Raw genomic sequence first — 26,296 nt, forward strand, 5'->3', positions numbered from 1 at the left:
GTAATTCACATATTAGATCTAGTACATAAATATCTTAATTGAGTACCAAAATATATTATATTATGTACCAAAATATATTTCAGATCAAGTACTAAAATATATTAGATTGCGTACCCAAATATTTTAGCAAAACTTGGGGACTAAGAAAACACTTTCTAATCTTTCTAATAATGATTAAATTAATTATTTAATTTATCATTTCCGAATAATAAAATATATATATCAATATATATATTTTTTCTACAGTATTTACTTCGTTCACATAATTATGTACCCCCATTAATTAAAGGTACACCCCCACTATATAAACACTACTAATGTGTGTGTTCCATCCGATGTGGGACTTCCACTTTTTTCAATTCACACAACACTAGTTCTACCCAACATGTGAATTTGTGTTTAGTCTTTTTACTCAATTTCCACACATGTTCCAACAATCCCCCACTTGAATTTAAAAAATGGTTTCAGAAATAACGTCAAAGACGTCTCCATAGGATTTGCTAGTAAACAAAGGTGTCGCCTACAACTTGAACCTTTGCATAGTTGATAATATTCCGATTAACAAGAGTTGCTTACAGCATTGAACTCTATCTCAGACATAGAACCCACACACAAACCTTTTCTTAAGGTGTATTCTAAAAGCCCGTGCGTTTATGGCCTTGCACGTGTATCCCGGTTTAACGAACGCTCTAGGTATTCTGCCCTGAATCCCATAGGAACCGGCCCTTAGTTCCACATTCGTATAGGTGAGTCTATCAAGAGTACTCCTGTAGCTATGTACTCCACTCCAAATAGAGTATAGATCTCATTAAGAGTTTCTATTATCTCATCCTTCTATCGCTGCAGGAATCATGCTTTCTTATTTTTAACATAGCATGTTCTATCACTTATGACTTGTTATTACCCATTGAACCTATTTCTTGGGATCTCTAGTCATGTAGGTCGGGTTACCATCACTTGTGATCTTTGGGCATTAGTCCCATCCTACCGAATGTGTTTAGGACTTTCTTTATAGTAATTCCTTTCGTCAAAGGATTGACTAATTCTTTATCAGTACGTGCACGATATACTTTAACCGTTCCTTTTAGAGCTCTTTAATTATTATGTGTTCGTGCCTTAGTTATCGTCTCTTACCATTGTGGTAACGATTCTCAATTTTGTAATAGCTGCAGACTATCACAATAAATAACACTTCGGACAACGGTTTCACCCACTAAGGGTTCTCAGCTAGCAAGCATCTTATCAACTTGCTTCTTCACTAGTTTTCTCTAGTGTTTTCATCTCAGATTCGTTCCATAGTGGACTGAGTCAATATCATTTGTTTCAACAAATAACTCCTACAATGATGCTCAATGTGCAGTCACTAGTCGCTTTCAGACTCATCTGAAGGATGTTCAATTTGTATCTTGTACCATTCATATACAATATGATACTTCTCATTTGTATCTTGTACCATTCAAGTACAGTATGATACTTCTCATAATGTAATCCTAGAGTCATGATCTTCTTAAGGCACCTCATGACTCTTTTTGTAGCATGACAATGCTTCTCATTCGTCTACTAGTAAACTTGCACAAGAGTTTCACGACAACATCAATGTTGGGTCTAATACATTCAGTGGCTTACCTAAGGACTGCCAATGATGCTCGCATATTCTGTTTGTTTAACTCCATCTCAAGTGTTCTTACACTTGGATCATAATATATGCTTGCAAGTTTACGCTCAAATAATAACATTTCCTTAAGATCTTCTCAACTTTGTGAGTTTCATCAAAAAGGTTCTCCTTTTTTTGATCTAGTAATCTTGAAACCAAGAATTACTTCACATTTGTCTAGGTCTTTCTTATCAATGTTGTTGATAAACAATGATTTCACATAATTCATAACATGAATCTTTAAACCAAATATGAGCAAGTTGTCTTCATAGAGACATATGATCGTGCAAATATTATTTGTCACTTTCATTCACTTTATACTCATTCGATAATATTAGAATGTCAAATTTTTCATGTATTCCTTAAGAGTTTATTTTAGACCTCACAAAGAATTATCTAACTTACATACCTTGTTTTCTTGTCCATGAATCGCAAAAATTTCCAAGTTGTTCCATATAAATTTCTTCTTCTAGTTCACCATAAAAAGACAACTTTCACATCCATTTGGAGTACTATCGAGTTATGAACGGCGGCTAAAGGGACTAGTACTCTTATGGATATGATTCTAGTGAATGGTGAATAAGTATCGAAGAAGTCTATATTTTCTCTTTGTCTAAAACCTTTGACTACAAGGAGAGCCTTGTATTCATCAACCGTACCATCAGGTTTTAGTTTCTTTTTCCAAAATCCAAATTCAACCGATTAGTTTGCAACTATGAGACAAGTCAACCAAGTGTCATGTTTCGTTAGAATCTAGATAATTCATTTCATCGTTTATTGCTTCTTGCCATAATTCAGCATCCAATGAGGATATAGCTTCTTTAAGGCTTAATGGATCTTCTTCCAATATATAAACCACAAGGTCCATACTCTTTAGCAATTCTTGCTCTTACCTCTTCGAGGTTCTATAACATCTTGTACAATGTTTTCATAACTAATTCTGATTACTGAAATATGATCAGATATAGTGCCCCCACTAGTTCTTAATATACAAGGGGAATTTAGTTTACCCCCACTAGTGCCCCCACTATTCTTTAATTTACAGGGGTACTTACTTCATAGAAATCAACATCTTTTAATTCTATGATCACTTTAACATTTAGGTCATAAACATATATGTTTCGATACCCATTGAATACACATTCATAGGCTCTACTAGTGAGTTCAACTCTCTTAGGATCCAGAGTCAAAATATAGTCCAGACAATCCCAAGTCCAAAAATAATAGGACAAGTTGAATAATAGGACAAGTTGAATTGTCTTTTCTTCAAAAATTTGTTAATTAGAATTTTTGTTCATAGACTTGGGTACTCTATCCAATGTAACTTTCAATTTTCATTATAAAAATTGAACTTATCAAGCATATCAATTTTATTTTCCAAAATTCACAGTCATCAATATGATAAAATATCATTTTATCATTTCTAGTTTATATGCCATCAAGTTCGCACATATCATAATTTATTAAGTTTAGAGATTCATATTCTCTAAACATGGATTTAAATAAACCTTTTGGTTCATTTATCTTGACTGCAAAAAATAAAATTGCCTAATCATATAACTTTGGAATTCAATCCAAGTTACTCAAATTTAAAAATAAATACTTGTTCACGTGATTTTGATATGTCAAACATTAAAATCACACATTTTGAACATACCATCAAATGCGCAGTCTTTTCCACAAGAATGCATGATACACAAGTCTCTCTTTAAGTCTGAGTCAACTCAGTCTTATTCAATAGAAATCTTGAACAAATTTCTCATATAATTTCGTTAAACGATTAACCAGTGCTCAAATTTATGAATTTGCACATTTTTCCATATGGTTATTCCAAGAGCAATTCACTAAGCTAACAGCCGATCACAACTAATTGCATTTCAGGAAATTATTAGTAGATTACCATCCATTCTTTAATAGCAACTAGCAAGAGGTTCGTAACAGATGTTAGCTTTTCAATAGCAACAGTGAGGTCATGCTTTTAGTAATTCCCTAAAAGTTCTTCAACATCGTAAGTCACATTCTTATTTAATATGAAAGGTAAGCAAGACATGCAATGGTTTGAATGTGGCTATCAAATAAGATCAATATTGCTCTCCGGTTAATTTGTTGTTTGAAACAACAAGTACTTCATCGTTTCAGTCGAAAGATATAATTCTATATAGCCAGATTTATCCTTAATGTATTTAGGGACAACTTAACCTCAGTAAGTAACTTCTTCGGTAGACATAGCAGATCGAAACGTCTTAAAATTGTTGTTTTTGGAATTCCAAACTGTTGAATTTGGATTTCCAAATTCTATTATCTACCGGTTGTTACTAGGTTGAGTCACGACCAGGTCGCTCTCTTTAAGACGTTTCGTGGCACTGCCCAAAATTGTGCAAGGCAGATTATCAACCACGCCGCCTCCAGGATAAAACAAGTCCAGCTACAACTGTGCGGTTAACTACTGCACTGTAGAAAACCGTTCGAGAATTACACCTTCAATATGGTACTAAGACCACTCTTTTAATACTGAAACCACTTTAATATGGTATTATTACCATTCTATTATGGTGTTAAGACCACTCAAATATGGTGTTTCCACCTTTCTAACCTTTAAGTTCTTCAAACTATCAATATGGTACTACGACCACTCAAATATGGTGTTACCACCATTTCTCCTCAAATAGAAAAAATATTGTTATAATATTTATATACAGTTAAGATCATTCTTGATTCCGACGGGACATTGTTATTCCAAATAGGGACTATGATCTTAAAATTACTCTTTATTCCGAAGGGACGTATATTACCGAAGGGACTATGTTTTTAAGACCATTCTTAATTCCGAAGGGACATTAAACCGAAAAGGGACTATGGTCTTAAGAACACTCTTAAATCCGAAGGGACAGAAAAAGGAGAAGACGAGAAGAAAGACTCGTCAACACAAGTCAAGAAAGGGAGAAGAGAGAAAGAGTTTCCGACAACTCAATGGAACTCTTTGGTGTGTGGAATGCACTATGTGAGTTCTCTATTTATAGGGAAAATTCACAACTAATAAGTGAGAAACTTTGGGAACAAGTAATATATTACTTTGTGATTAAGTAATTCACATATTAGATCTAGTACAAAAATATCTTAATTGAGTACCAAAATATATTATATTATGTACCAAAATATATTTCAGATCAAATACTAAAATATATTAGATTGCGTACCCAAATATTTTAGCAAAACTTGGGGACTAAGAAAACACTTTCTAATCTTTCTAATAATGATTAAATTAATTATTTAATTTATCATTTCCAAATAATAAAATATATATCAATATATATATTTTTTCTATAGTGTTTACTTCGTTCACATAATTATGTACCCCCATTAATTAGAGGTGCACCCCCACTATATAAACACTACTAATGTGTGTGTTCCATCTGATGTGGGACATCCACTTTTTTCAATTCACACAACACTAGTTCTACTCAACATGGAAATTTGTGTTTAGTCTTTTTACTCAATTTCCACACATGTTCCAACAAAATTAATTCAAACCGTATAACTAGTATTTTGTTTCAAACCGTATGACTAGTATTTTTTTTTTTTAGACATTGAAAACTCACACACCAACAAGTGAAAAAGCTGAGGTCCAAACTCCAATCAAGATATCCAAACTAAAAATTTCGACAATTTTACCTATTAAGTTATAACATACACATAATAACTTTTTTTTAGATAAATAAAAATGACAACAATGATTAAAACTCACAAACACAAATGAAGGGGCCAGATTCAAACCCCGAATTGAGCTAATATTTTTACTACTTTGTGTATAGGTGTAAATTATTTCCTATTAATTATCTTTCCCTATTAAATACAAAAACCGTAAAATTAGCTGTTTATAATTATATACATGAACTTCTTTCAAAAAAAATAAAATAATTATATACATGAACTGTATACTCCTTATAAAAAATATACATGAACTCTATACATTATTTCCTATTTTATATTCTTCCCCAGTCAATAAAGAAAACGTAGAATTAATTATAAAAAAACCGTAAGATTAGTATTAATAGTAGTTTTATATACATGAACTGTAAAAATTATTTCCTATTATCTTCTTTCCCCAATCAATTAAAAAACCTTAGTTCATTTTTTTTTCTTTTCTCTTTTGCCTTTTTTTTTAGTACCCAAAAAAAAAGTACCTTTTTTTAAGGGATACTATATAAATGGATTGTATAAATTATAAATATTTCCTAATATCTTATTCCCTAATTAATTAAAAAAAATCCTAAAATTAATTACTAATTTTATTTTGCAAGTTGGTCACTCTGTTTTTCCAAAGACTCTCTCTCTAGAATTTGTCAGCATCTATAACACAAATTAATGCATTCAAAACCCGTTTCTCTTTATACAAACTTTCCCAATTCCAATTCCCTTTGTTTTTTTTCTTTCTTCATAATCTTGAAAATCATGTGATCTACCTTCCAAAGAGTACCAAACAAACAACCTCAAACTTTGTTTATACTAGGTAGTTCTTATATAAGACACATACATATAGTTACATAGATACATACACCTTAGTGTTGGTGAAGAAAACAAAGAAAGCTTATAATATAATTACATAATTAATTATATTATATAGTTTTCTTCATTCATAGATACAATATTTTTGTGACACAACAATTAAGGTTGTGATAGAATGAAGAATCATTATGCTGCTGCTGGTGCCGTCGACAACGTCGCCGGAGAAGGGAACAAGTCATGGAAGTCAATTGGAACAGGAAGCCATGTTTTTGTGAAGAGGGTTATGCAAATGATTATGTTTCTTGTTGCTTTTGCTGTGTTGTGGATGTTTCTTTATAACAATTCTGCTTCTCCTTTTGGTCTTCCTGCTACTATCTCACATTACTTCAATGGTATCTCTACACAAGTAAACTCTCTCTCTCTCTCTCTCTCTCTCTCTCAGATTGTGATTTGCAATTATAATTCTGGGTTTTGTGAATTATTTTGTGAGTTGATCAAAAAGTTGATTTTTTTTTGGGTTATTGATGTGTTTTGCTATTGAACCATTCAAAAAGTTGAATTTTTTAATTTTGGGTTATTGATGGATGTCCCTTTTTCTTTTGAACCAATTAAAAAGTTGAATTTCTTGTTTTTGATGGTTTTTCAGTTGATGTCTGCTTTGTTGTTGTGGGCCAATTTTGATTCTCCAAGTCAAACATGAACAGAAAGAAAAAAATAGTTTATACTTTGAATGTTTTAAATTTTGTTAAAGAGTCTATATTCGAATAAAAGATGATCTGAATATATGTTTATACTCGATGCAATTATAATATCATAAACCGATTTTGTCAGGTTTTCTGCCTATTTTGTTTTTTGAGTGGAGCTATTCACTGTTTCATTCATATTTTTTTCTTCTTTTTTCCTCCACCTAAATAGTGATGATGATGTGTATAATAGTAGGATATTCTTTTTCTTTTGTCAAAATATTATTATTTTTTGTATAACATCTAATATCATATTTGATTGATTAATAAAAAGAAGGACAAGCTTTTTGTTGTTTGTTAAACAAGATCATGTGAACTAAACTTGTATATTATTTAGTGATAAAATTGAAGAGAAATTTTTAAGATTTCTTGATAGAGATTAGAAGATTCATTGATCTGGAATGAGAAAATAAGGGCTAGTAGAAAATAGGTACTAGTGGCGTGTGGGGCTTAATTTGAGTACTTTAATGACATAAAAAGATTACGTTTGCTGATTGGGATATGCATCTTTTTCAGCAGACTCTTAAGGGGTAAAGATTTCTGTATTTTCTCAATTTTAATTTTGGATTTTGGCACCATTCGGAATTGTGTGAGGAGGAAGAGGAAGTCTTTTTCTCATGCCCATTTTTATAATATTCCTTGAAGTATAGAATTGTATAATTTGTTTGTGATTATCATAAGTTTTATTTTACAAATCATAGCAAGTTTTTTTTTTTTAGAGGAAAATCATAAGCAAGTTGTGATTGGTATCTTTTTTCTTGTATAATCTAAATATAAAATTACTTAAAATAGTTTTAGTGAAAAAGGTATTAAAGAAGGAGGAACTTATTATTATTAGAATAATTTAATTAATTAGTTATGAAAAAAGTAAAAATTTAATTAGAATACTAGTATTATTTATTTAAGGATTTTTTTTTGAATCCATTAAACGACTTTTATGCTTGTGTATCTGATTGTGCAAAAAACATTCAATCACACTATTATGTCACTTCCTAAATTATCACAACATTAATTAATTTACACTTATAATATACAAAAGTTTTTAATCTTATTACTTGTTTTTGTTTATGAATCTTTGTATTTATCATATAAGATTTCTGTAAATTGTATGATCAGACAAAAATCATATTATTGGATTAATTATTCCGTGACACTTTTAACCTTAATTAAAAAACAAATTTAATGTACCAAAAAAATAAATTAAAACCTTTTCACATTGCCATGGTTCTTAATTTTGATAGACCGTTGTTTCCAACGTGTTGAGTGCTTCAACTTTCAACCCTGCATCAATTGATATTTTTTCTTGAATTGTTCCCCATTTCCCCACATTCTAGAAACCTCCTAAAATGTAAACATATCCACAAGGAGAATAGGAGATACATGAAGAGGGTGCTGCGAAACAACGAGTCTCAAAGAGGTTGAAGCACCTACTTAACCTAACCATCTTCTACAAAATTATTTTCACGTAATGTATGAGTCAACTCGACATCACAATTCAAAAGAATAAGATGTTTGATGGCTTATAACGCTCTTAACATGATATATTATACGAGTTATGAACTGCGTATCAAAAAGCAGGGTTTGAAAATGAAATTTATAAATAACTTTATTTATTTATTTTCAAATTGATCCTCTTAATGCATAAGCAAGAACCCAAACTCAACTCAAGACTGAAACTCAAATTTTAAAACTGAAAATTCTAAGACACAGCTAAAGACAACACAGACCGGGGCCTAATAATACGAATTCTTGTTTAGGGTTTTCAAATTATATAAACATTTTTATACATTTTAAAAAGATACTTGAAATAATTTTATCATTTTTAATTATAAGCAACAGTTAGTGAATATTCTACAACTAATCAATGTATAAAAAATTTGTACCTGTGAGCAATTTATCTGTCTTCTAAAGAATGCTTCAATAATCATATTAATTTTATATAAGCATGTTCTAAGCATCATTGATATGCTTCTCAGTTCCCGAACACGTGCATCTGTTGATTAATATTCTTTGCATCCAATATAAAATTTATTTTTTATGTCCTGTAACACATGTTATTCAATTCATTATTCATGCATATGTGGGGAAATAAACCTAAATCCCCATGATTCTTAAAAATAAATCAATTTTTGTTAAACAATTTCTAGTCTTTTATATTTGCTTTGACTGAGCAAAAGTGTTCTTCTTTCTAATTTTGGGTCAATAAATTCATGTATATGTTTTTACATTTTATCTTTCTCAATATGTTCATCAATTACAAACAAAATTTTGGAAGGAAAAAAAAACTTTTGGACTTGTTTTTATCCTCATTGTTACTGTTACGTGCTAGTAGTTTGACTCTTAGAATATTTTATGTAAAAAAATTTGAGGGAATATTTTATGTAAAATTCTGGGACATTTTCCTTTTCATATATACTTATCTGAATGTATGTGTTCGCCACTAGACTAACATCAAAATAAAATAAGGGTTAATAGTGTTTTTCACCCCTGTAATATAGGCCATTTCCGGTTTTCGCCCCTGTAAAAATTCCGGTTTGATTTATGCCCTTGTAAAATTTTTTTTTTCCGGAAAACACCCCTCCCCCTCCAACTCAGCAGATTCGCTGACGTGGCGGCTGACTTGGCTTTTTTTTTTTCATTTTTTATTTTTTTTTAATGCCACGTGTAAAAAAAAAATTCCAGGTCATATTTTTTTTAAAAAAATATTTAAAAATAAATTTTAAAAAATAAAAAAATCCAAAAAATAATAAAATATTCAGTTTTTTTTCCAGAAAATTAAAAAAATGGAAAAAAAATAAAAAAAATCATAAAAATAAAAAAGTTTTTTAAAAAAATTTAAAAAATCGAAAATAATTTTTAAAAAATAAAAAATCCAAAAAATCATAAAAACATTCAGTTTTTTTAAAAAAATAAAAAAATCGAAATATAAAAAAACAGAAAAATAGTCATATTTTTTTTCCAAAAGATTTTAAAACCGGAAAAAAAATAGATTTTTTTGAAAAATTTAAAAATTAGAAAAAACCTATTAAGATTGTTTTTGGAAATTTAAAAAATCAGAAAATATTATCAGATTTTTTTAAAATTAAAAAGATTTTTAAAAATTCTGGAATTTAATTTTCAAAATACAAAAAAAGTAAATTTTCAAAATTAAAAAAAAAAAGGTCAGATTTTTTATAAAACATTCTGGAAAAAAAAAAATATTGGATTTTTTATAAAACATTCAGATTTTTTATTCGAAAATCTTATACCACAATTTTAATAAAATATTGCGAAAAAAATCATATCATTCCAAAAATTATTTTTTTTGCCTAATGATTCTAACAAAAATCCATTTTGGGGCTATAGTAAGACTTTTTATTCTCAAATAATATCAAAGGGTTTTGCCATCGTCGTGAAAAGATTTTATGAGATTTATGATTTATGATTTCTACCTCCTCTAAGGAAGAACTTAATTATAGGAAAAATGGAATTTCCATGACTTTTATAAAAACCTCTAAATTTGTATTCAGATTTTTAAAAATTAATTTTTTTTCCAGAATGTTTTATAAAAAATCTGACCTTTTTTTTAATTTTGAAAATTTACTTTTTTTGTATTTTGAAAATTAAATTCTAGAATTTTTAAAAATCTTTTTAATTTTAAAAAAATCTGATTATATTTTCTGATTTTTTAAATTTCCAAATACAATCTTAATAGGTTTTTTCTAATTTTTAAATTTTTCAAAAAAATCTAATTTTTTTTTCCGGTTTTAAATTTTTTTAAAAAACTGAATGTTTTAATGATTTTTTGGATTTTTTATTTTTTAAAAATTATTTTCGATTTTTTAAATTTTTTTTAAAAACTTTTTTATTTTTATGATTTTTTGGATTTTTTTAATTTTTTTTCGATTTTTTTAATTTTTTGGAAAAAAAACTGAATATTTTATTATTTTTTGGATTTTTTTTATTTTTAAAAATTTATTTTTAAATATATTTTTAAAAAAAATATGACCTGGAAATTTTTTTTTACACGTGGCATTAAAAAAAAATAAAAAATGAAAAAAAAAAAGCCAAGTCAGCCGCCACGTCAGCGAATCTGCTGAGTTGGAGGGGGAGGGGTGTTTTCCGGAAAAAAAAATTTTACAAGGGCATAAATCAAACCGGAATTTTTACAGGGGCGAAAACCGGAAATGGCCTATATTACAGGGGTGAAAAACACTATTAACCCATAAAATAAAAATTGGTAGTTTCAAATTTTCATATTTAATATTGTTAATTTTATATTTGTTCTACCATTTTCACTTGTTAAGCTCTGTTTTTTTGGTTTCAATTATGAATTTCATCCAATATAATAATATAATAACAGTATAAAAGTCATTCATGTGGACCACATGTTATTTTATTGGTGACATAAGATCATTGACAGACTTAAATAAATTATTTAAAATGACCTGTGGTTTTGTGATTTAAGTTGAAAATGATAAACTTAAATACTTTGATAGATTTTGTCTGATCATAGATATCATTATAATATTGTATTTGTGCTCATAATTTTTTAGCACTTAAAATATAGAATTTAATTATCTCTTTTTTCATAATTATTAAACTCTAAAATATTATTGAAAAACTGATTTCAAATTATTCAGAATAAATTGTTATTTGTAATTTTTTTTGTTTTAATTTGTTTATATAGGTGTCATCTTTAGAACATCATTGCCTCAACTTGCATATTTACATTTTTTTTAAGGTAATGTTTTTGCATGTTTGTGACCATCTTGGTGAACCACGTGCTAACATATATAATTTCCATTGATCAGACATAACCAGCTGTACACATGGTTGTCCCAATGTAGACTAAGTGTTGACTGCTTGCTTTAATTTCAAATAAACATTACCAATCCACATTGTTCTTTCATGATATTATTTATTGGTTAGAGATTAGAGAACTTTAAACTACCAATTTTATTGACATAGATGAAAATAATTGTGTTGGTAATGTTGTTTATGCCCACTTTACTCATTTAAGTAGGAATTCTGATTTCTTCATCACTGATACGATACTGATTACATGTATTCATAGAGTCAACATATGAATGATTGTTGGATTGAAATCAGACAGTTAAGATTTTCATACGTATTAAGTTGAAAAATTGAGTTTGAAATTTGAACAACCTAATTTCGATTCAACGAACATCGATGTATTTACCTATTAAAAGGGTAATAAATGTAGTGAATTTGAATTCTTAATTGTTGGCAACTTGCAATATATCTATATGCAACTTACCATAAAACTAACTATAGAAGGCAATATATTAATTTGACTTTTTGGTAAATATTGTTCCATGATCCATAATGTCTACTATCCTTTTTATATTTTTGATATATAATATAGTGGGAAAGGAATAAAGGGATATATTTTCCTTGGCAGGATATTATTCTTTGAGGTTGCCATCCTCAATAATGGTGATATAGTGTCACACAAATCAGTTTCCACTCTATATTTCTATATATAGGCTCATAGGTGAGATTTTGAAGGTAATATGACATGTAGACCACTAAAAATTCATGTACAATTTTTACCTCAAATAGCCTTAGGAGCCACTTGTGTATATAAGTAAATGGAGGGGGGACCAACCATCCTGCGTTCATTGTATGTTTATCTATGTCTCAATTAATATGAATATGATGATATGTTATTGACTTCAAATTTGATGGCTTTAATGTACTTTTTGCACATCTATTCTTTTTGGATTTTTTTACCTAAATCCTAACCATTTTTTGATGTCATGAATTTTAACAAACCTCTATAAGCGCTCTTTGTGAAGAAATTCCTCTGAGCCCTGAGGCCTGCAATGACCCTGGTGGTTACCGGAGCCGAACCCACCTAAACTTTTTGTAACCAAAAAAGGATTGCTTTATCTCTTTATTATCTAGTTATAAGAAGCTAGTTGCTATTTTTTTGGTGTAGGAATCTTGTTGAATACATTATGACAGATGTATTTATTTTTGCTTTGTTTGATTATTGGTAATTTAGGTTGGTATATCTCTTATTTTGATGCATAAAAAATTGTGATGGCAAATTGTAACTTTAGTTTTACTTCACCATTGGTGTGTGTTTGGTTATTCAATGATAAAAGTTGATTTTGATTAAAAACGAGTTGAATGCAAAATGTCTTTAAATGTGAATATATTTGTGTGAAATTGAGTTGAATAATAAATTTAAAGATAAAAATAAATTGTAAAAGCAAAAACTTTAAAATTCTAATTTCAAATCAGAATAAATTTTGGAGACAAAATCAATTTACTCTAGAATCCATGTTGCATGTTTGGAGTCGGGGTTAGTTTGACAAAATCACGGTGACACCTTGATTTGGTTGAAGCTCCAATTCATAACTTTTTCTAAAATCACAACGGCTAATCGTGATTCTGTCAAACACACCGCTAATTCAAATATACAACTGACATGTCATTGATGAATATCTTATGTGAAATGATGACTGATTTTTTTTCCAAGTGCTTAATGATGTCTTGTATGTTTATGTAACAGGAGTACTATGATCCAAAGCTAAAGAGTGTTCTTAAACAAGCATCAATGAAGGGTAAAACAGTGATAATCACAACATTGAATGATGCATGGGCTGAACCAGGTTCAATATTTGATCAATTTCTTGAGAGTTTTCAAATTGGTGGGAACCAAACACAAAAGCTATTGGATCATCTTGTGGTAATAACATGGGACCAAAAAGCATACTCTCGTTGCAATGCTTTGCACAAATATTGTTACCAACTTCAAACTAAAGGTGATAATTTCACTAATGAAGCTTTTTTCATGACTCCAACTTACTTACACATGATGTGGAGAAGAATTGAATTTCTTGGCGCTGTTCTTCATTTGGGATATAGCTTTGTGTTCACGGTATGTATATTTCTTGTGCAAGAAGTTACTTCTTCAAATTCTTTATCATGCTGCTCACACACATAGAGACAATTAAGATTGAGATTCTTAGTTACTTGTGTAAGGGGTTATGTCATAAAATAGATTAAACTAAGTTCTACCAAATGTTTCATTATATGGGGTGTGTGCAAAGCTTATTTGATTATCTTTTGAAGCACGGACAAGGCACAGACACCGACACGCCGACACCGATAACAATTTGAGAAAATGACATAATTCAATGTAATTATATGTTGGTGTCGTGTTGATGTCAGACACCAACACATGTTCGAAATCAGGACACACCTAATCCGATGAGTGTCTGTGCTTCATAGCTTATGTAGTTGTTTGAAAGAGTTTATAAAAATAAGTTTTGATATATCTATAGGTCTTTTTTTATTTGAATAAGTCCTTTTATGTGTAGATGATAAGCTCAACTATATATGTTGTTTTTATAATCTATTTTCAGCTAGTGCAAAAATTTTCATAAATTCATCTAGATATGTTGTTTTTATAAGCTACTTTTAACCTATGCAGATTTTGCTTCTTTTTTTTTTCTTCTTCAATTGTAGAAACAACTTATATATTAGCTCTTATACAATGAACACTTGTTGAATAAACACTTAATTAAGTTGTTATCCAAATTCATCCTTTAAAGAGCTTATAAAATGAACTTAGATGAGCTTTGAGTAAAAAACTTATATATCAATTTATATTGTGAAGGGGTTAGACCAATTGTTTAGAGGATCTTGACATTTCACATTTATAACAGGCAAATTCCACAATTGCCACATTGTAATTTTGATAACACAAATTTAATAGTTTGTTTTTTCCTTTGCAGGACACTGATATAATGTGGCTAAGAGATCCATTCAAACAATTTTACAAAGACACAGATTTCCAAATTGCTTGTGATTATTTCAATGGAAACTCCTATGACATGCACAACTATCCAAATGGAGGATTCACATATGTAAAATCAAATCCAAGAACAATTTGGTTCTACAAATTTTGGTTCAACTCTAGAGAAACATATCCAACTATGCATGATCAAGATGTTCTTAACAAGATCAAAATGCATCCCTTAATTACAAATAAGAAGCTTAAGATTAGGTTCTTAAGCACAAGCTATTTTGGAGGGTTTTGTCAATCTAGCAAGGATTTTGGTAAAGCTTTAACAATGCATGCTAATTGTTGTGTTGGCTTGGAGAACAAGGTTAATGATCTTAAGATTTTGCTTGAGGATTGGAAGAAGTATATGGCATTGCCTGAAGATAAGAGAAAAACTTCACATCCTTCTTGGAGTGTGCCAAAAAGTTGCAGGTAATGCAAATTAATTTTGTTAATTTTGCCTCTTAATTAGTTTCTTTTATTCGTTAAGTGTGTATCGTATTGTGGAAGGTATGTCAGAATCACAATGACTCACTGTGATTTTGCAAAAGTTATAAATTGTAGCTTTTGAAAAATCACAGTGGATCACCATGATTCCGGCATATCCACTGTGATGCCAAACATATGTTAAAATACATTGATTTCCAAATCTTGCCTCAAGTTTTTAGTGTAAAATCTCACAAAGATATTATAAAACTATAAAGTCATAAAGTCAAAGAAAATAAAGTCAAGATTGAACCATTATATTATTCAATTCAACTTTGGGAGATGTTGATTAGATCAAGGTAAAAAATATCAATAATCTATTCAATTGTCAATTACATGTTATTTGACCTTTCCATAAGTTCTAAAAAAAATGTAGTTTCCTAGCATTGTTTAATTGGGGTCCATTTTATTTTCCATAAGTTCTAGAAAAAAATGTAGTTTCCTAGCATTGTTTAATTGGGGTCCATTTTATGTTGCTATCATCATTAATATTATCAATTTATTGTATTTATAATTTCTACATTTTTTTTTTTGAGATGTTATAATTTCTACATTGTTGACATCATGTAGGGGTTCCTTTGAACGTAACAAAGAAAGGCTGCAGAAAAACAAAGGGGGGTCGTAACAGTAAATTATCAACAGGTATGGTAAATTATCAGTATTTATGTAGATTGAAGATTAATTTTATAATCATGGGTTTTTTGTTATAGTTAGCATTGTTGTCTTCTAAACCCTCTTCGTCTTTCTAGGTTAAATTATTGTTATCTTCTATGCTCATAATTTTTAAACATACCATGGGTGTATTTTATTCATTTTATAATAGTAAATTATCAGTATTTATGTAGATTGAAGATTAATTTTATAATCATGGGTTTTTTGTTATAGTTAGCATTGTTGTCTTCTAAACCCTCTTCATCTTTCTAGGTTAAATTATTGTTATCTTCTATGCTCATAATTTTTAAACATACCATGGGTGTATTTTATTCATTTTATAATTTAATACTGCTACATTTTTTTTTGTTTCTTTATTACTTTATTATTTAATTACTGCTACATTTTTTTTGTTTTTTTTATTACTTGGTGACATCGTTTGTGTTGATTTATTGGTTTTGAAGGTTGGAGAATATAGGGCAGGGAGAAAAGAATATTCAAGTTCTTTTGTATTGGAAAAGATGTGTTGAAATGGTAGACAATTTTAAAATATAGGGCAGGGAGAAAAATATTCAACTTCTCTGAATTCTGGTTACAAATTTGCAAATTGTGAATTAAAGTGGTTTTTTTTTTAATTAGAGTTTGGATTTTCATTAAAGTTATTTTCTTTTCATTTCTCATGTATTTATTTCATTTTTTTATTTTACATTTTATTTCGATTTTTTTCTCAAACTGTAAATTTGTCGGATGATAGTTGAACAGTTTTCTTTATTTTTTCACCCATAGAATACATACATCAAGAGTAGTCCATTGTAGTAGAAATTAGAAAAGGGTTTTGTTACTCTCAACCATAAGTTATTATGGTCAAGAATAAAATGAACAAAACCATGTTTTGATCATATGATTGTTTGTTGACTTTGCAAATTTTGACAGAGAAATATTGATTTTTTAATCTTAAAACCATGAATTGATTACTTTATAAACCTTTCATCAACATTTGGTTAAAACAAAGCTTAACATTTTTGAACTAATTAATGGTACATATCATCATAAGATAAGAAAACCAGGCATAAATAAGTTAGTCCGAGTTAAGCTTTGTGAAATCTAAATCTTGTTAGATATAGATTTATTCTTGTGTTTGAGTCCTTATTTGTTTGAAGATATCTTTCAATGTTGTATTTTTCGATGTTATATTTTGCCTGTATTAAGCAACATAGGGGCTTAAATAGCAAATATTACCATGATTTACAATCACACCTTTATGGCCCATTACAAATTGTCAATAACAACAAAATGACACTGAAGTCAACATATTCAGAAAAATTAGAAAGTAGAATTGAACAAAACAAAATTAACGTAATTAGAGATAATTGCACAAGTAGATAAAGATGCTCTTGAATCTTGAAACTGATCTAAATATTTGTTTTAAACTATATTGTTATGTTGAACTTTATTATTATTTGTGTATATATGTCTTGTTCAAAATTATACCAACACATTGCACGGATATGTGACTGGTTAATTATAAAAAAATGAGGTGATTGCTCCATGAACCCCAACAATGCTCAATCTGCTGAAAAAATGCATATAGGAAGATGGATTTCGATAGGTCGTATGATAGAGAAAACGACTGAAGCAACCTAGGAAGAGTCACACCCAAAAGAAAATTGTTATTCATGTATCACGATTCATATATATGTAGTTCTTTTCAAATTCATCACACAACAAAGGGAAGAAAAGTAGTATTTCAAACATGTGTGAAAATGTTGTTGGAGGAAAAGGAAATTCGACACAATTGTTTATTGAATCAATTGGTTTTATGGCCGCTTCAACTGCCTAGATGTATTGTATAGACATTGTTTGGAACTTTTTCAAACAAATGTTAGAAGTTTTTATGTTTCAATGCTTAGACAAAGTTTGATGTTAGGTGCTTCAGTTTCATCTTTGTTGGATGTGTTCGATCGTTTGAGTCCTTGTTATGCTTTGTAACTTTTGATGCATTGTCAATTGTTAGTGGTTTGTTGAGTATATGACTTCCTAAGACTAAAAATGCTGCTTTATATGAGACACTAAGACAACACGAGGAAGAGGATATACTTTTAGTGTGTAATGAAAGTGTTCTTGAGCTTGGAAAATAAGTGAATGAGGGGAGAAAAGGTGTTGTTTTAATATTTAAGGTAAATATAATGTGAATGATAGAAAAGGTGTTAGTTTTAATACTTAAGGTAAATATAATGTGAATAATGTAAATTTCAACATGTACCACATGAAAGAAAGTTGAGTAATGATATTTTGACATCTATTTAATGACAAATTTGTTGACAACCTTGGTTTTCTCACTTCTTATTGGTCAAAAACAATGGAGAGAGAAAAAGGAAGAGAGAGGATAACAACATCATGTGAGTATGAGAGAGAAAGTTGTCCAAAAGTTGTCAAAATATCATTTCTCAAGAAAGTTTTAGTACATTTTTATATGTATCTGTATATTTTCAATATGATTTAGTTAAAAAGTTATGCTTAGTTTATGTCTTTATGAGTTCCAAGAAAGGGTTAGGAGCCATATAAAGAGCAAGTATATTGGGTACGCTTTGAAACCTTTTTAAGCAAAACCCTCAAAGGTTTTCAAACTATATAATATTATGAAGTTGAAGAAAAGTGAAAATGAATCTTATTATTTGAGAATGAAGTAAGTACAAGCATATATATACATGTAGAAACTGTACTACACTTAAGCTAAATGTACTACACTTAAGCTAATTGTACTATAGCCAGTAACTTGTACTACAAGGAATCTCAGCTTTCACTCTTATTTTGTTCCTTTTGCTCATGGTGTAATAGCCCCCCACAAGTTGGAGGTTGGTATATATTGACCATCCCCAACTTGGACAATAAACTGCTGAAAGGTTGAGGAAGTAGAGATTTTGTAAAGAAATCTGCTACTTGTTCTTTTGAAGAAACTGGCAAGAGTTTCAGTATGCCTGCTTGCACCTTTTCCCTGACAATATGGCAGTCTATCTCTAAATGCTTGGTTCTTTCATGAAATACAGGGTTGGCTGCTATATGTAGAGCACTCAAGTTGTCACAGTAAATCACAGGAGTCTTTTTACATTGAACTTGAAGATCTTTCATCAAATACAATAACCATTGCATCTCACAAGCTGCTGAAGCTAGTGCTCTATATTCAGCTTCTGAAGAAGATCTTGACACTGTAAGCTGCTTCTTGGTTCTCCAAGAAATCAATGATTTTCCTATGAAAAAGCATTGTCCTGAAATAAATCTCCTGGTGTCTCTGCAACCTGCCCAGTCAGCATCAGAAAATCCTTGAATATGCAACTCTGAATCTCTGGGGAAGAATATGCCAGAACCTGGACAACCTTTGAGGTATTTGAGAACCCTCATACCAGCATTGTAATGAATTTGAGAAGGATTAGAGAGAAATTGGCTCAACTGCTGTGTGATGTATGTTATGTCTGGCCTTGTTGTATTTAGATACAACAATCTTCCTACAAGCCTTCTGTATGAAGGTATATCATGATAAGGAGAGCTAGAATCATGGTGTAATTTGATGGTGGGATCAGATGGTGTAGAGACTGGTTTGGCACCCAAAAGACCAGTATCATCTAGCAAATCAAGACAATATTTTCTCTGGCATAGAGAAATGCCTTTTGCAGAATGAGCAACTTCAAGGCCCAAAAAGTATTTAAGTTGACCTAAATCCTTGATTTTGAACTGATCATGGAGTATAGTTTTGATGGCTGTGAATTCAGTGAGAGAGTTGCCAGCAAGAATCACATCATCAACATATACCAAAATAACAGTGAAATCAGTATCTGTTTGCTTGGTGAATAAGGAATGGTCAGAAGCATCTTGAACATAGTGAAGTTGCAGAAGGATAGAGGTCAGTTTCTCATACCATTTCCTGCTGGCCTGCTTGAGTCCATACAAGGATTTGTGGAGTTTGCAAACTTGATTGGGATGAGAATGAGGCACACTTGGAGGAATGATCATATAGACATCTTCTTGAAGGTCACCATGCAGAAAAGCATTGTTGACATCAAGTTGATGAAGATGACAATTGTTGACTGAAGCTAAAGCAATGACAACTCTGACAGTGGTCATTTTAGCAACTGGTGAATAGGTGTCAAAGTAATCAAGCCCTTCAACTTGAGTGTAACCCTTAGCCACCAATCTAGCCTTGTACCTTTCCACAGAACCATCAGCATGATGCTTGATTTTGTATATCCATCTGCAACCAATAGGTTTGACCTGAGCAGGAAGGTCAACAATCTCCCAAGTACCAGTTTTCTCAAGTGCAGATAGTTCATCTTGCATAGCCTGCCTCCAACATTCATGTTGACTGGCCTCAGCATAGGTTTTGGGCTTAATGTGATGTAAAATGGACAAAGCAAAAGCAGAGTGTGAGTGAGACAAATTATTGTGATGCAAGTAATTTGAAATAGGATAAGTATTAAAAGAAGAAACAGAAGCATTGCAAACAAAGTCTTTAAGGTAGGTGGGGGCATGTTTGTCTCTGGAGGAAACCCTAAGAGGAGCAGGTGATGGTGAAGGGATGACAGAAGAGGGTGAAGGTGAAGGGATGACAGGAGTAGGTAAAGAAGTGTCATCATCAAGAAACTGTGAACTGTCAACAGGAGAAGAATGTTCAGGTGAAGGAAAATAGGTCCAAGATGATGTGGGAGAAGGTTGGGATGGAATGTATGGTAAAATATGTTCATGGAAAGTAACATGTCTAGAGATAAAGATGGTATGATTATGGAGATCAAGTAAAACAAAACCTTTGTAGCCAGACTTGTAACCTAAGAAAAGTGATTTTCTGGCTCTAGGATGAAGTTTAGATCTTTGAGCTTGTAAAGTAGGAGCAAAACAAAGGGAACCAAACACTTTGAAAAGAGTAGAGTCAGGAATGGAATGATAAAGTAACTGATATGGTGATTGATTTTTGAGGAGAGGAGTGGTGACTCTATTAATGAGGAAAACAGCATGTAAAACTGCATATGACCAATAGGTTTTAGGTAGTTTAGATTGAAAAAGCAAAGCTCTGCCCACATTGAGAATATGTTGATGTTTTCTCTCTACTCTCCCATTTTGTTGGGGTGTTTCAACACATGATTTCTGATGCAATATCCCTTTTGAAGCATAAAAGGTAGGAAGGTTAAATTCTGGTCCATTATCAGATCTAACAATTTTGGGAATGGTATGAAACTGGTTTTCAATCATGGTTATAAAGGGTTGCACATGGTGTGATACTTCTGCTTTGGATTTAAGCAGGATGATCCAGACATATCTACTGTGATCATCAACAATAGTAAGAAAATATTTGTGATTATGAATAGATGGAGTAGATAGAGGACCCCAAATATCCATATGTAACAGATCAAAGTTAGCAGAAGCATAAGATGAACTAGAAGAAAAGGGCAATTTCTTGTGTTTTGCATAATGGCAAACATCACAAGTAGCTTTATTATCAATGTTAATATCAGGATACAATGAGTGCATATGAGACAATCTCTTATGAGAGAGATGACCTAATTTGAAATGCCACAAGGCAGATAAAGGAATAGAAGAACTAGAGTAATGCATACAAGAAACTTTATTTATGGGTTTATTACAATGAGGAAGCTTAGATTGAAAAACATTAGAAGGAAAGCAAGTATCAGTAAACTTCAGTCTGTAGAGACCATCATGAAGTTCACCCAAACCAATCATCCTCTTGGAGCTCAAGTCCTGTATAAAACAATGTTTAGATTGAAAATGGACAAAACAAGATAATGAATCACAAAGTTTAAAAATGGAAATGAGGTTAATATTGAATTGAGGTGAATATAGAACATGAGAAAGATAAAGTTGTGGAGAAAAATGGACAGTACCAGCTTGTTTAACAATAACAGATTGGCCATTTGGGAGATTAACATATGTGGGAGATATAGGATAAATTGTGCTAAAATATTGCAATGATGAACAAATGTGCTCATTAGCACCAGAATCAAGTAACCAAATAGGAGTTTGAGCATTTAAAGAGTTTGAAGAAATGGTATTTATACCTGCAGAAGAGGATTGTTGAGAAATGACATGATCGGAACTGGCTGGGGAAGGAGCTGAAGGAGTCAAACTTGAATGTTGAAGCAGAGATACAAGATGAAGGTACTGCTCTTGAGTGATACTGGCACTTGTACTGGGAGCAGATGAAGAAGCCTCAGCAACAACATTTACAGGCTTATCTTCAGAAGCTTCATGAGAAGAAGCATTAACAGAGGACTTGGACTTCATAAATGGAGGAAATCCATGCTTTTGGTAACATGTTTCCACTGTATGATTGGTGCGGTTGCAAAAGGTGCAATATCTAGAACCTTTACCACCATAATTGTTCTTACCACGCCCATAACCTCTGTTAGAATCAGTAGCATTCACAAGGATATTGGAATCATCCAAAGGAACTGGTGCAGAAACTTGCACATTGTTGCTCTCTTCCTGTACAACGAGTGAATACACCTTATTTATGGAAGGAAGAGGATCCATCAACAGCACTTGAGTTTTTACAACAGAAAACTGCTCATTTAAGCCAGTGAGGAATTGTATAACTTGGTCCTCTAAACGGTAATAACGTGCAGAGCGCATAGCTTCGCATCTGCAAGTATGAACACAGGTGCATGCTGGCATAGGTCTATGGGAATTAAGCTCTTCCCAAAGCGTCTTCATCTCAGTGAAGTAATCAAGAACAGATTTTGAACCTTGCTTAAGGTTATTGATAGAAGATCTTAACATAGAAATACGAATACGATCAGCTTTTGAAAACCTTTCTTTCAGTTCTTCCCAAACGTCAATAGCACGCACATGAAAAACAATCGTTTGTGCAATTTAAGGGGAAACTGAATTGAGAATCCATGAATGTATGAGATAATTGCATCGTTCCCACGCTACTCTGTTCAAATCATCATCATCAGGAACATGAGTGGATCCATCAATGAATGCAAGCTTGTTCTTGGCGCCAAGTGCTCGTTGCATGGATCTGCTCCATGAAAGATAATTGGAACCGGTGAGAAGTGGTGTAACAACCACAGTATTAGGACCTTCACTGGGATGAACGTAGAAGATAGAAGTAGTATCAACTTGATTTTGTTGACGAACCATGATTGAATGAAGGAAAATTGCAGAAAACAGAGATTGCTCGAAACTATGAATTCACAACGAATTCAACCAAGAAAACTATGAATTCACAACGAATTCAACAAAGAAACAACGAATTCACAACGAATTCAACAAAGAAACGGTGAATTCACAACGAATTCAACAAGAGAGAAGAAGAAATTTGCGCGAAAAGTCAAGGAAAAAACGCGCGAAAAATGCAGCGGAGTTAGTTACGGATCGTAACAAACTCTCTCTTCAAAGAGAGCTCTTGATACTATATTATGAAGTTGAAGAAAAGTGAAAATGAATCTTATTATTTGAGAATGAAGTAAGTACAAGCATATATATACATGTAGAAACTGTACTACACTTAAGCTAAATGTACTACACTTAAGCTAATTGTACTATAGCCAGTAACTTGTACTACAAGGAATCTCAGCTTTCACTCTTATTTTGTTCCTTTTGCTCATGGTGTAATATATAATAATAAAAGAAATTTGATATATTTAACAATTAAAACTTATATAACCAACGAGATTAAATTCAGCATAAAGAGCTGGCGTTTACGATGTAACGAATTAAGGTTTTAATCTCCCTTACGTGAGATACCAACATGTAGTGTTCGACCCGTCTCGAACAGATTTAACTCCAACAACATAATGCAGAGAACAATATCAATCCCCTCATTGACAAAATTTAAAAGTGGAAGGCACCAACTAAAAACAGAACCAATTTGCGGAAAATTGTTCATTAAAAACTTTTCACAAATGAAGAAAGATTTAGAAGATGCTTGACTTATGATATTGAGTGTGGTAGATGTATGGAAGCCCAATAGTCGTTTTTATGTATTTGAGAGATTGTGAAGATACTAAAAAGATTTGGTCAACGGTCATAAAAGAAGAACATTGAAGTAAGTTTTTCAATCTCAACATTTTTGCATAGACTAAATGAAACTTGACGTGTAAGGACATTGGTAATCAACCTTAGCCTTGATCTATCTTGTCTGAAGTATATGCAGGTTATGTTAGAAACTAAGTTATTGGCCGCATGTTGTTGAGCCTTTTATTAGATTTATAAATTTATATTTTACTACAGATTCACTTATAATTCTTATTTTATGTATGTCATTAGTATTATTAGAACCCTAACATCCTTTGTTGTTCTTCTGATTCTCTATATTGTTAACATGTTCACCGTCCTCTCGGGAGCCTCAAATTCATTGTTAATGAATCACATTTTTACCAACACTAGAAGCTTAACTTATGTTGGGTTGATTCATGATCAAAATGTTAAATTTGTGCTTGATTTTATGCGCAGAATTACCTCGTCTTGCAACTGCTTGCAAGAATTCTTTCTGGCCTTCCAACTCTTGTAGCATGGGTTAATTGAATATTTCAAAGTGGCAATGAATATGATTCAGTGGGTCTATGTCAATATCTCATATTAACTGCTATGTGAATATATATATATGTGTAGTCCTACTTGTACATCGAGCTCATTAACATCTTTTAAGTTAACTGTAAAAGAAAATTCTTTTCTTTTTGTTAAACATTTGCATGTGTAGTGAAGATTATCGTGATGTGATTTGTATCTATTTGAATTATTAAAAAAATGTTCCAAGAAAATACAATACAATAAAATTAAAATAATTCAAAATCTTAATAAAAATAATTATTTAAAAATATTAAACTTTGTCCGTGTTTGATTATGCTGTGAATGTGATAAGAATAATTTTAAATGAATTAATTTTGTAAAATTAGTTTTAGTTTAAAATGAGTTAGAAATAAAGTATTTGGTCCTCATGAGTTTATCTCAAGTTGATAAGGACACATTAATATATACAGAGCCGGAGTTCGAACCTCAGACACATCACTTATTCAACTTATAAATGTGAATTTATAATCATTAGGCTAGTTGTGTCAAAAAAAAAAATAATCACTAGGCTAGTTGACCAAAAAAGTATGTGTTTTACAGAAATACCAAAAAAAAAGTATTTCATTTGCAGAAAAAAATAAAGTAGTTGAAACTTTTTATTTAAATGCATATCCCTAAAAAAATAAGTTGAATAATACATAAAAAGTAGAATGAATGTTAAATGTAAAATCAATATTTACAATTCTTGCTTCTAAATTAGAATCAACTTTAAATATCTCTGCGAGCTTATCTTAGTTAGTAAAGACAATGTATGGTATATGAAGAGATCGGAGTTCGAACACAAACACTTCATTTATTCATCTTAAAAATGTGAATTTCTATTCACCAGACTACTTAACAAAAAAAAATTAATGCTTGAGATTTTTTAAGTTGATTCTATAATTGATGCACACTTACGTTTTTTTTTTCTTTTTTTTGAGTAACACACTTAAGTTTTTTTTTTTTTTTTTTTGAGAGGAACACACTTAAGTTATACTAATTCATCGTTTGCCATGTCACACTTACTTCAATGCAAGTTTTCCATAGTTTTCATCATTTATTTATAAATTCTTTTAAAAAAAATCATTTATTTATACAATTTTTGGACATAGTGCATCATGCAAAGTTTCTTCGAGTAATACTAGTCGAGATACCCGTGCTATAGCACGGTTAGCGCGGCTTCGCCGCGCTGTATGGCCGCGGCTCCGCCGCGTGTCGCGTCTCGACTGTGCTTGATATAGTATTTGTTTTTGTCCATAGTGAAAATATGTAAAATATTTAAAGCATAATAATGTATATATTGATCGGTAGTAATGAAAAATTGTAAAATAATTAAATTTTCATATGAACAAATATATATTAAATTTTAGTATTGACGATATTAAAAAAACTAATAAATAAAAATAATCATAGTTTTTATTTTACTAATATGTTTTAATGTGAAAAATACTAATAAGCATCCCGTGAAAAATCATAACTAATGTATTATATAATATTGTTATAGTAAAATATATTTCATAAATAAGCATATTGTAACATATTCCCGTAAAAAAAATACAGTGGAATGTGTCATTGTTAATATATAGTCAAAACACTCATATATATTTTATCGATATATATATATATATATATATATATATATATATATATATATATATATATATATATATATATAGTTCTCATTAGATTTTATAAATAAGAATAAACTAATATATTCCCGTAAAACAAACATATAGTCATATATATTTTTATTAATATATAGTCAATACATCAACATATACTTTATAAATATATTAATAAAACTTAGGCAGTTCCTTCAATAAAATTAAAACTCAGGCAGTCGCGGTGTTTAAATAGAGATATTAAAAAAATACTAATTTTTTTTAAAGATTAAAA

At 30.6% G+C, this 26,296-nt stretch overlaps 1 protein-coding gene across 1 annotated transcript; it reads left to right on the plus strand.

Annotated features, from left to right (window-relative positions):
• Positions 1-6,044: 6,044 nt before the first annotated feature.
• On the plus strand, positions 6,045-16,740 carry LOC146917492 (uncharacterized protein At4g15970-like). Its single transcript, XM_085719317.1, has 5 exons — positions 6,045-6,566; positions 13,427-13,795; positions 14,655-15,136; positions 15,761-15,832; positions 16,306-16,740. Exons 1-4 carry the CDS (start codon positions 6,336-6,338, stop codon positions 15,813-15,815), a joined length of 1,137 nt encoding a protein of 378 aa, XP_085575443.1. The 5' UTR covers positions 6,045-6,335; the 3' UTR covers positions 15,816-15,832; positions 16,306-16,740.
• The last annotated feature ends 9,556 nt before the right edge of the window (positions 16,741-26,296 follow it).

This window comes from Medicago sativa, chromosome 6 (assembly GCF_051527215.1).
Source record: "Medicago sativa cultivar Bolivia chromosome 6, Bolivia_mono, whole genome shotgun sequence".
NCBI classification, from domain to species: domain Eukaryota; kingdom Viridiplantae; phylum Streptophyta; class Magnoliopsida; order Fabales; family Fabaceae; genus Medicago; species Medicago sativa.

What these genes read in the sequence shown, in the direction of transcription:
- LOC146917492 (XM_085719317.1), top strand. Translation starts at nt 6,336, where the DNA reads ATGAAGAATCATTATGCTGCTGCTGGTGCCGTCGACAACGTCGCCGGA. An exon ending in TCAATGGTATCTCTACACAA is followed by an intron (nt 6,567 to 13,426) that starts GTAAACTCTCTC and finishes TTTATGTAACAG; the next exon opens with GAGTACTATGATCCAAAGCT. An exon ending in GATATAGCTTTGTGTTCACG is followed by an intron (nt 13,796 to 14,654) that starts GTATGTATATTT and finishes TTTCCTTTGCAG; the next exon opens with GACACTGATATAATGTGGCT.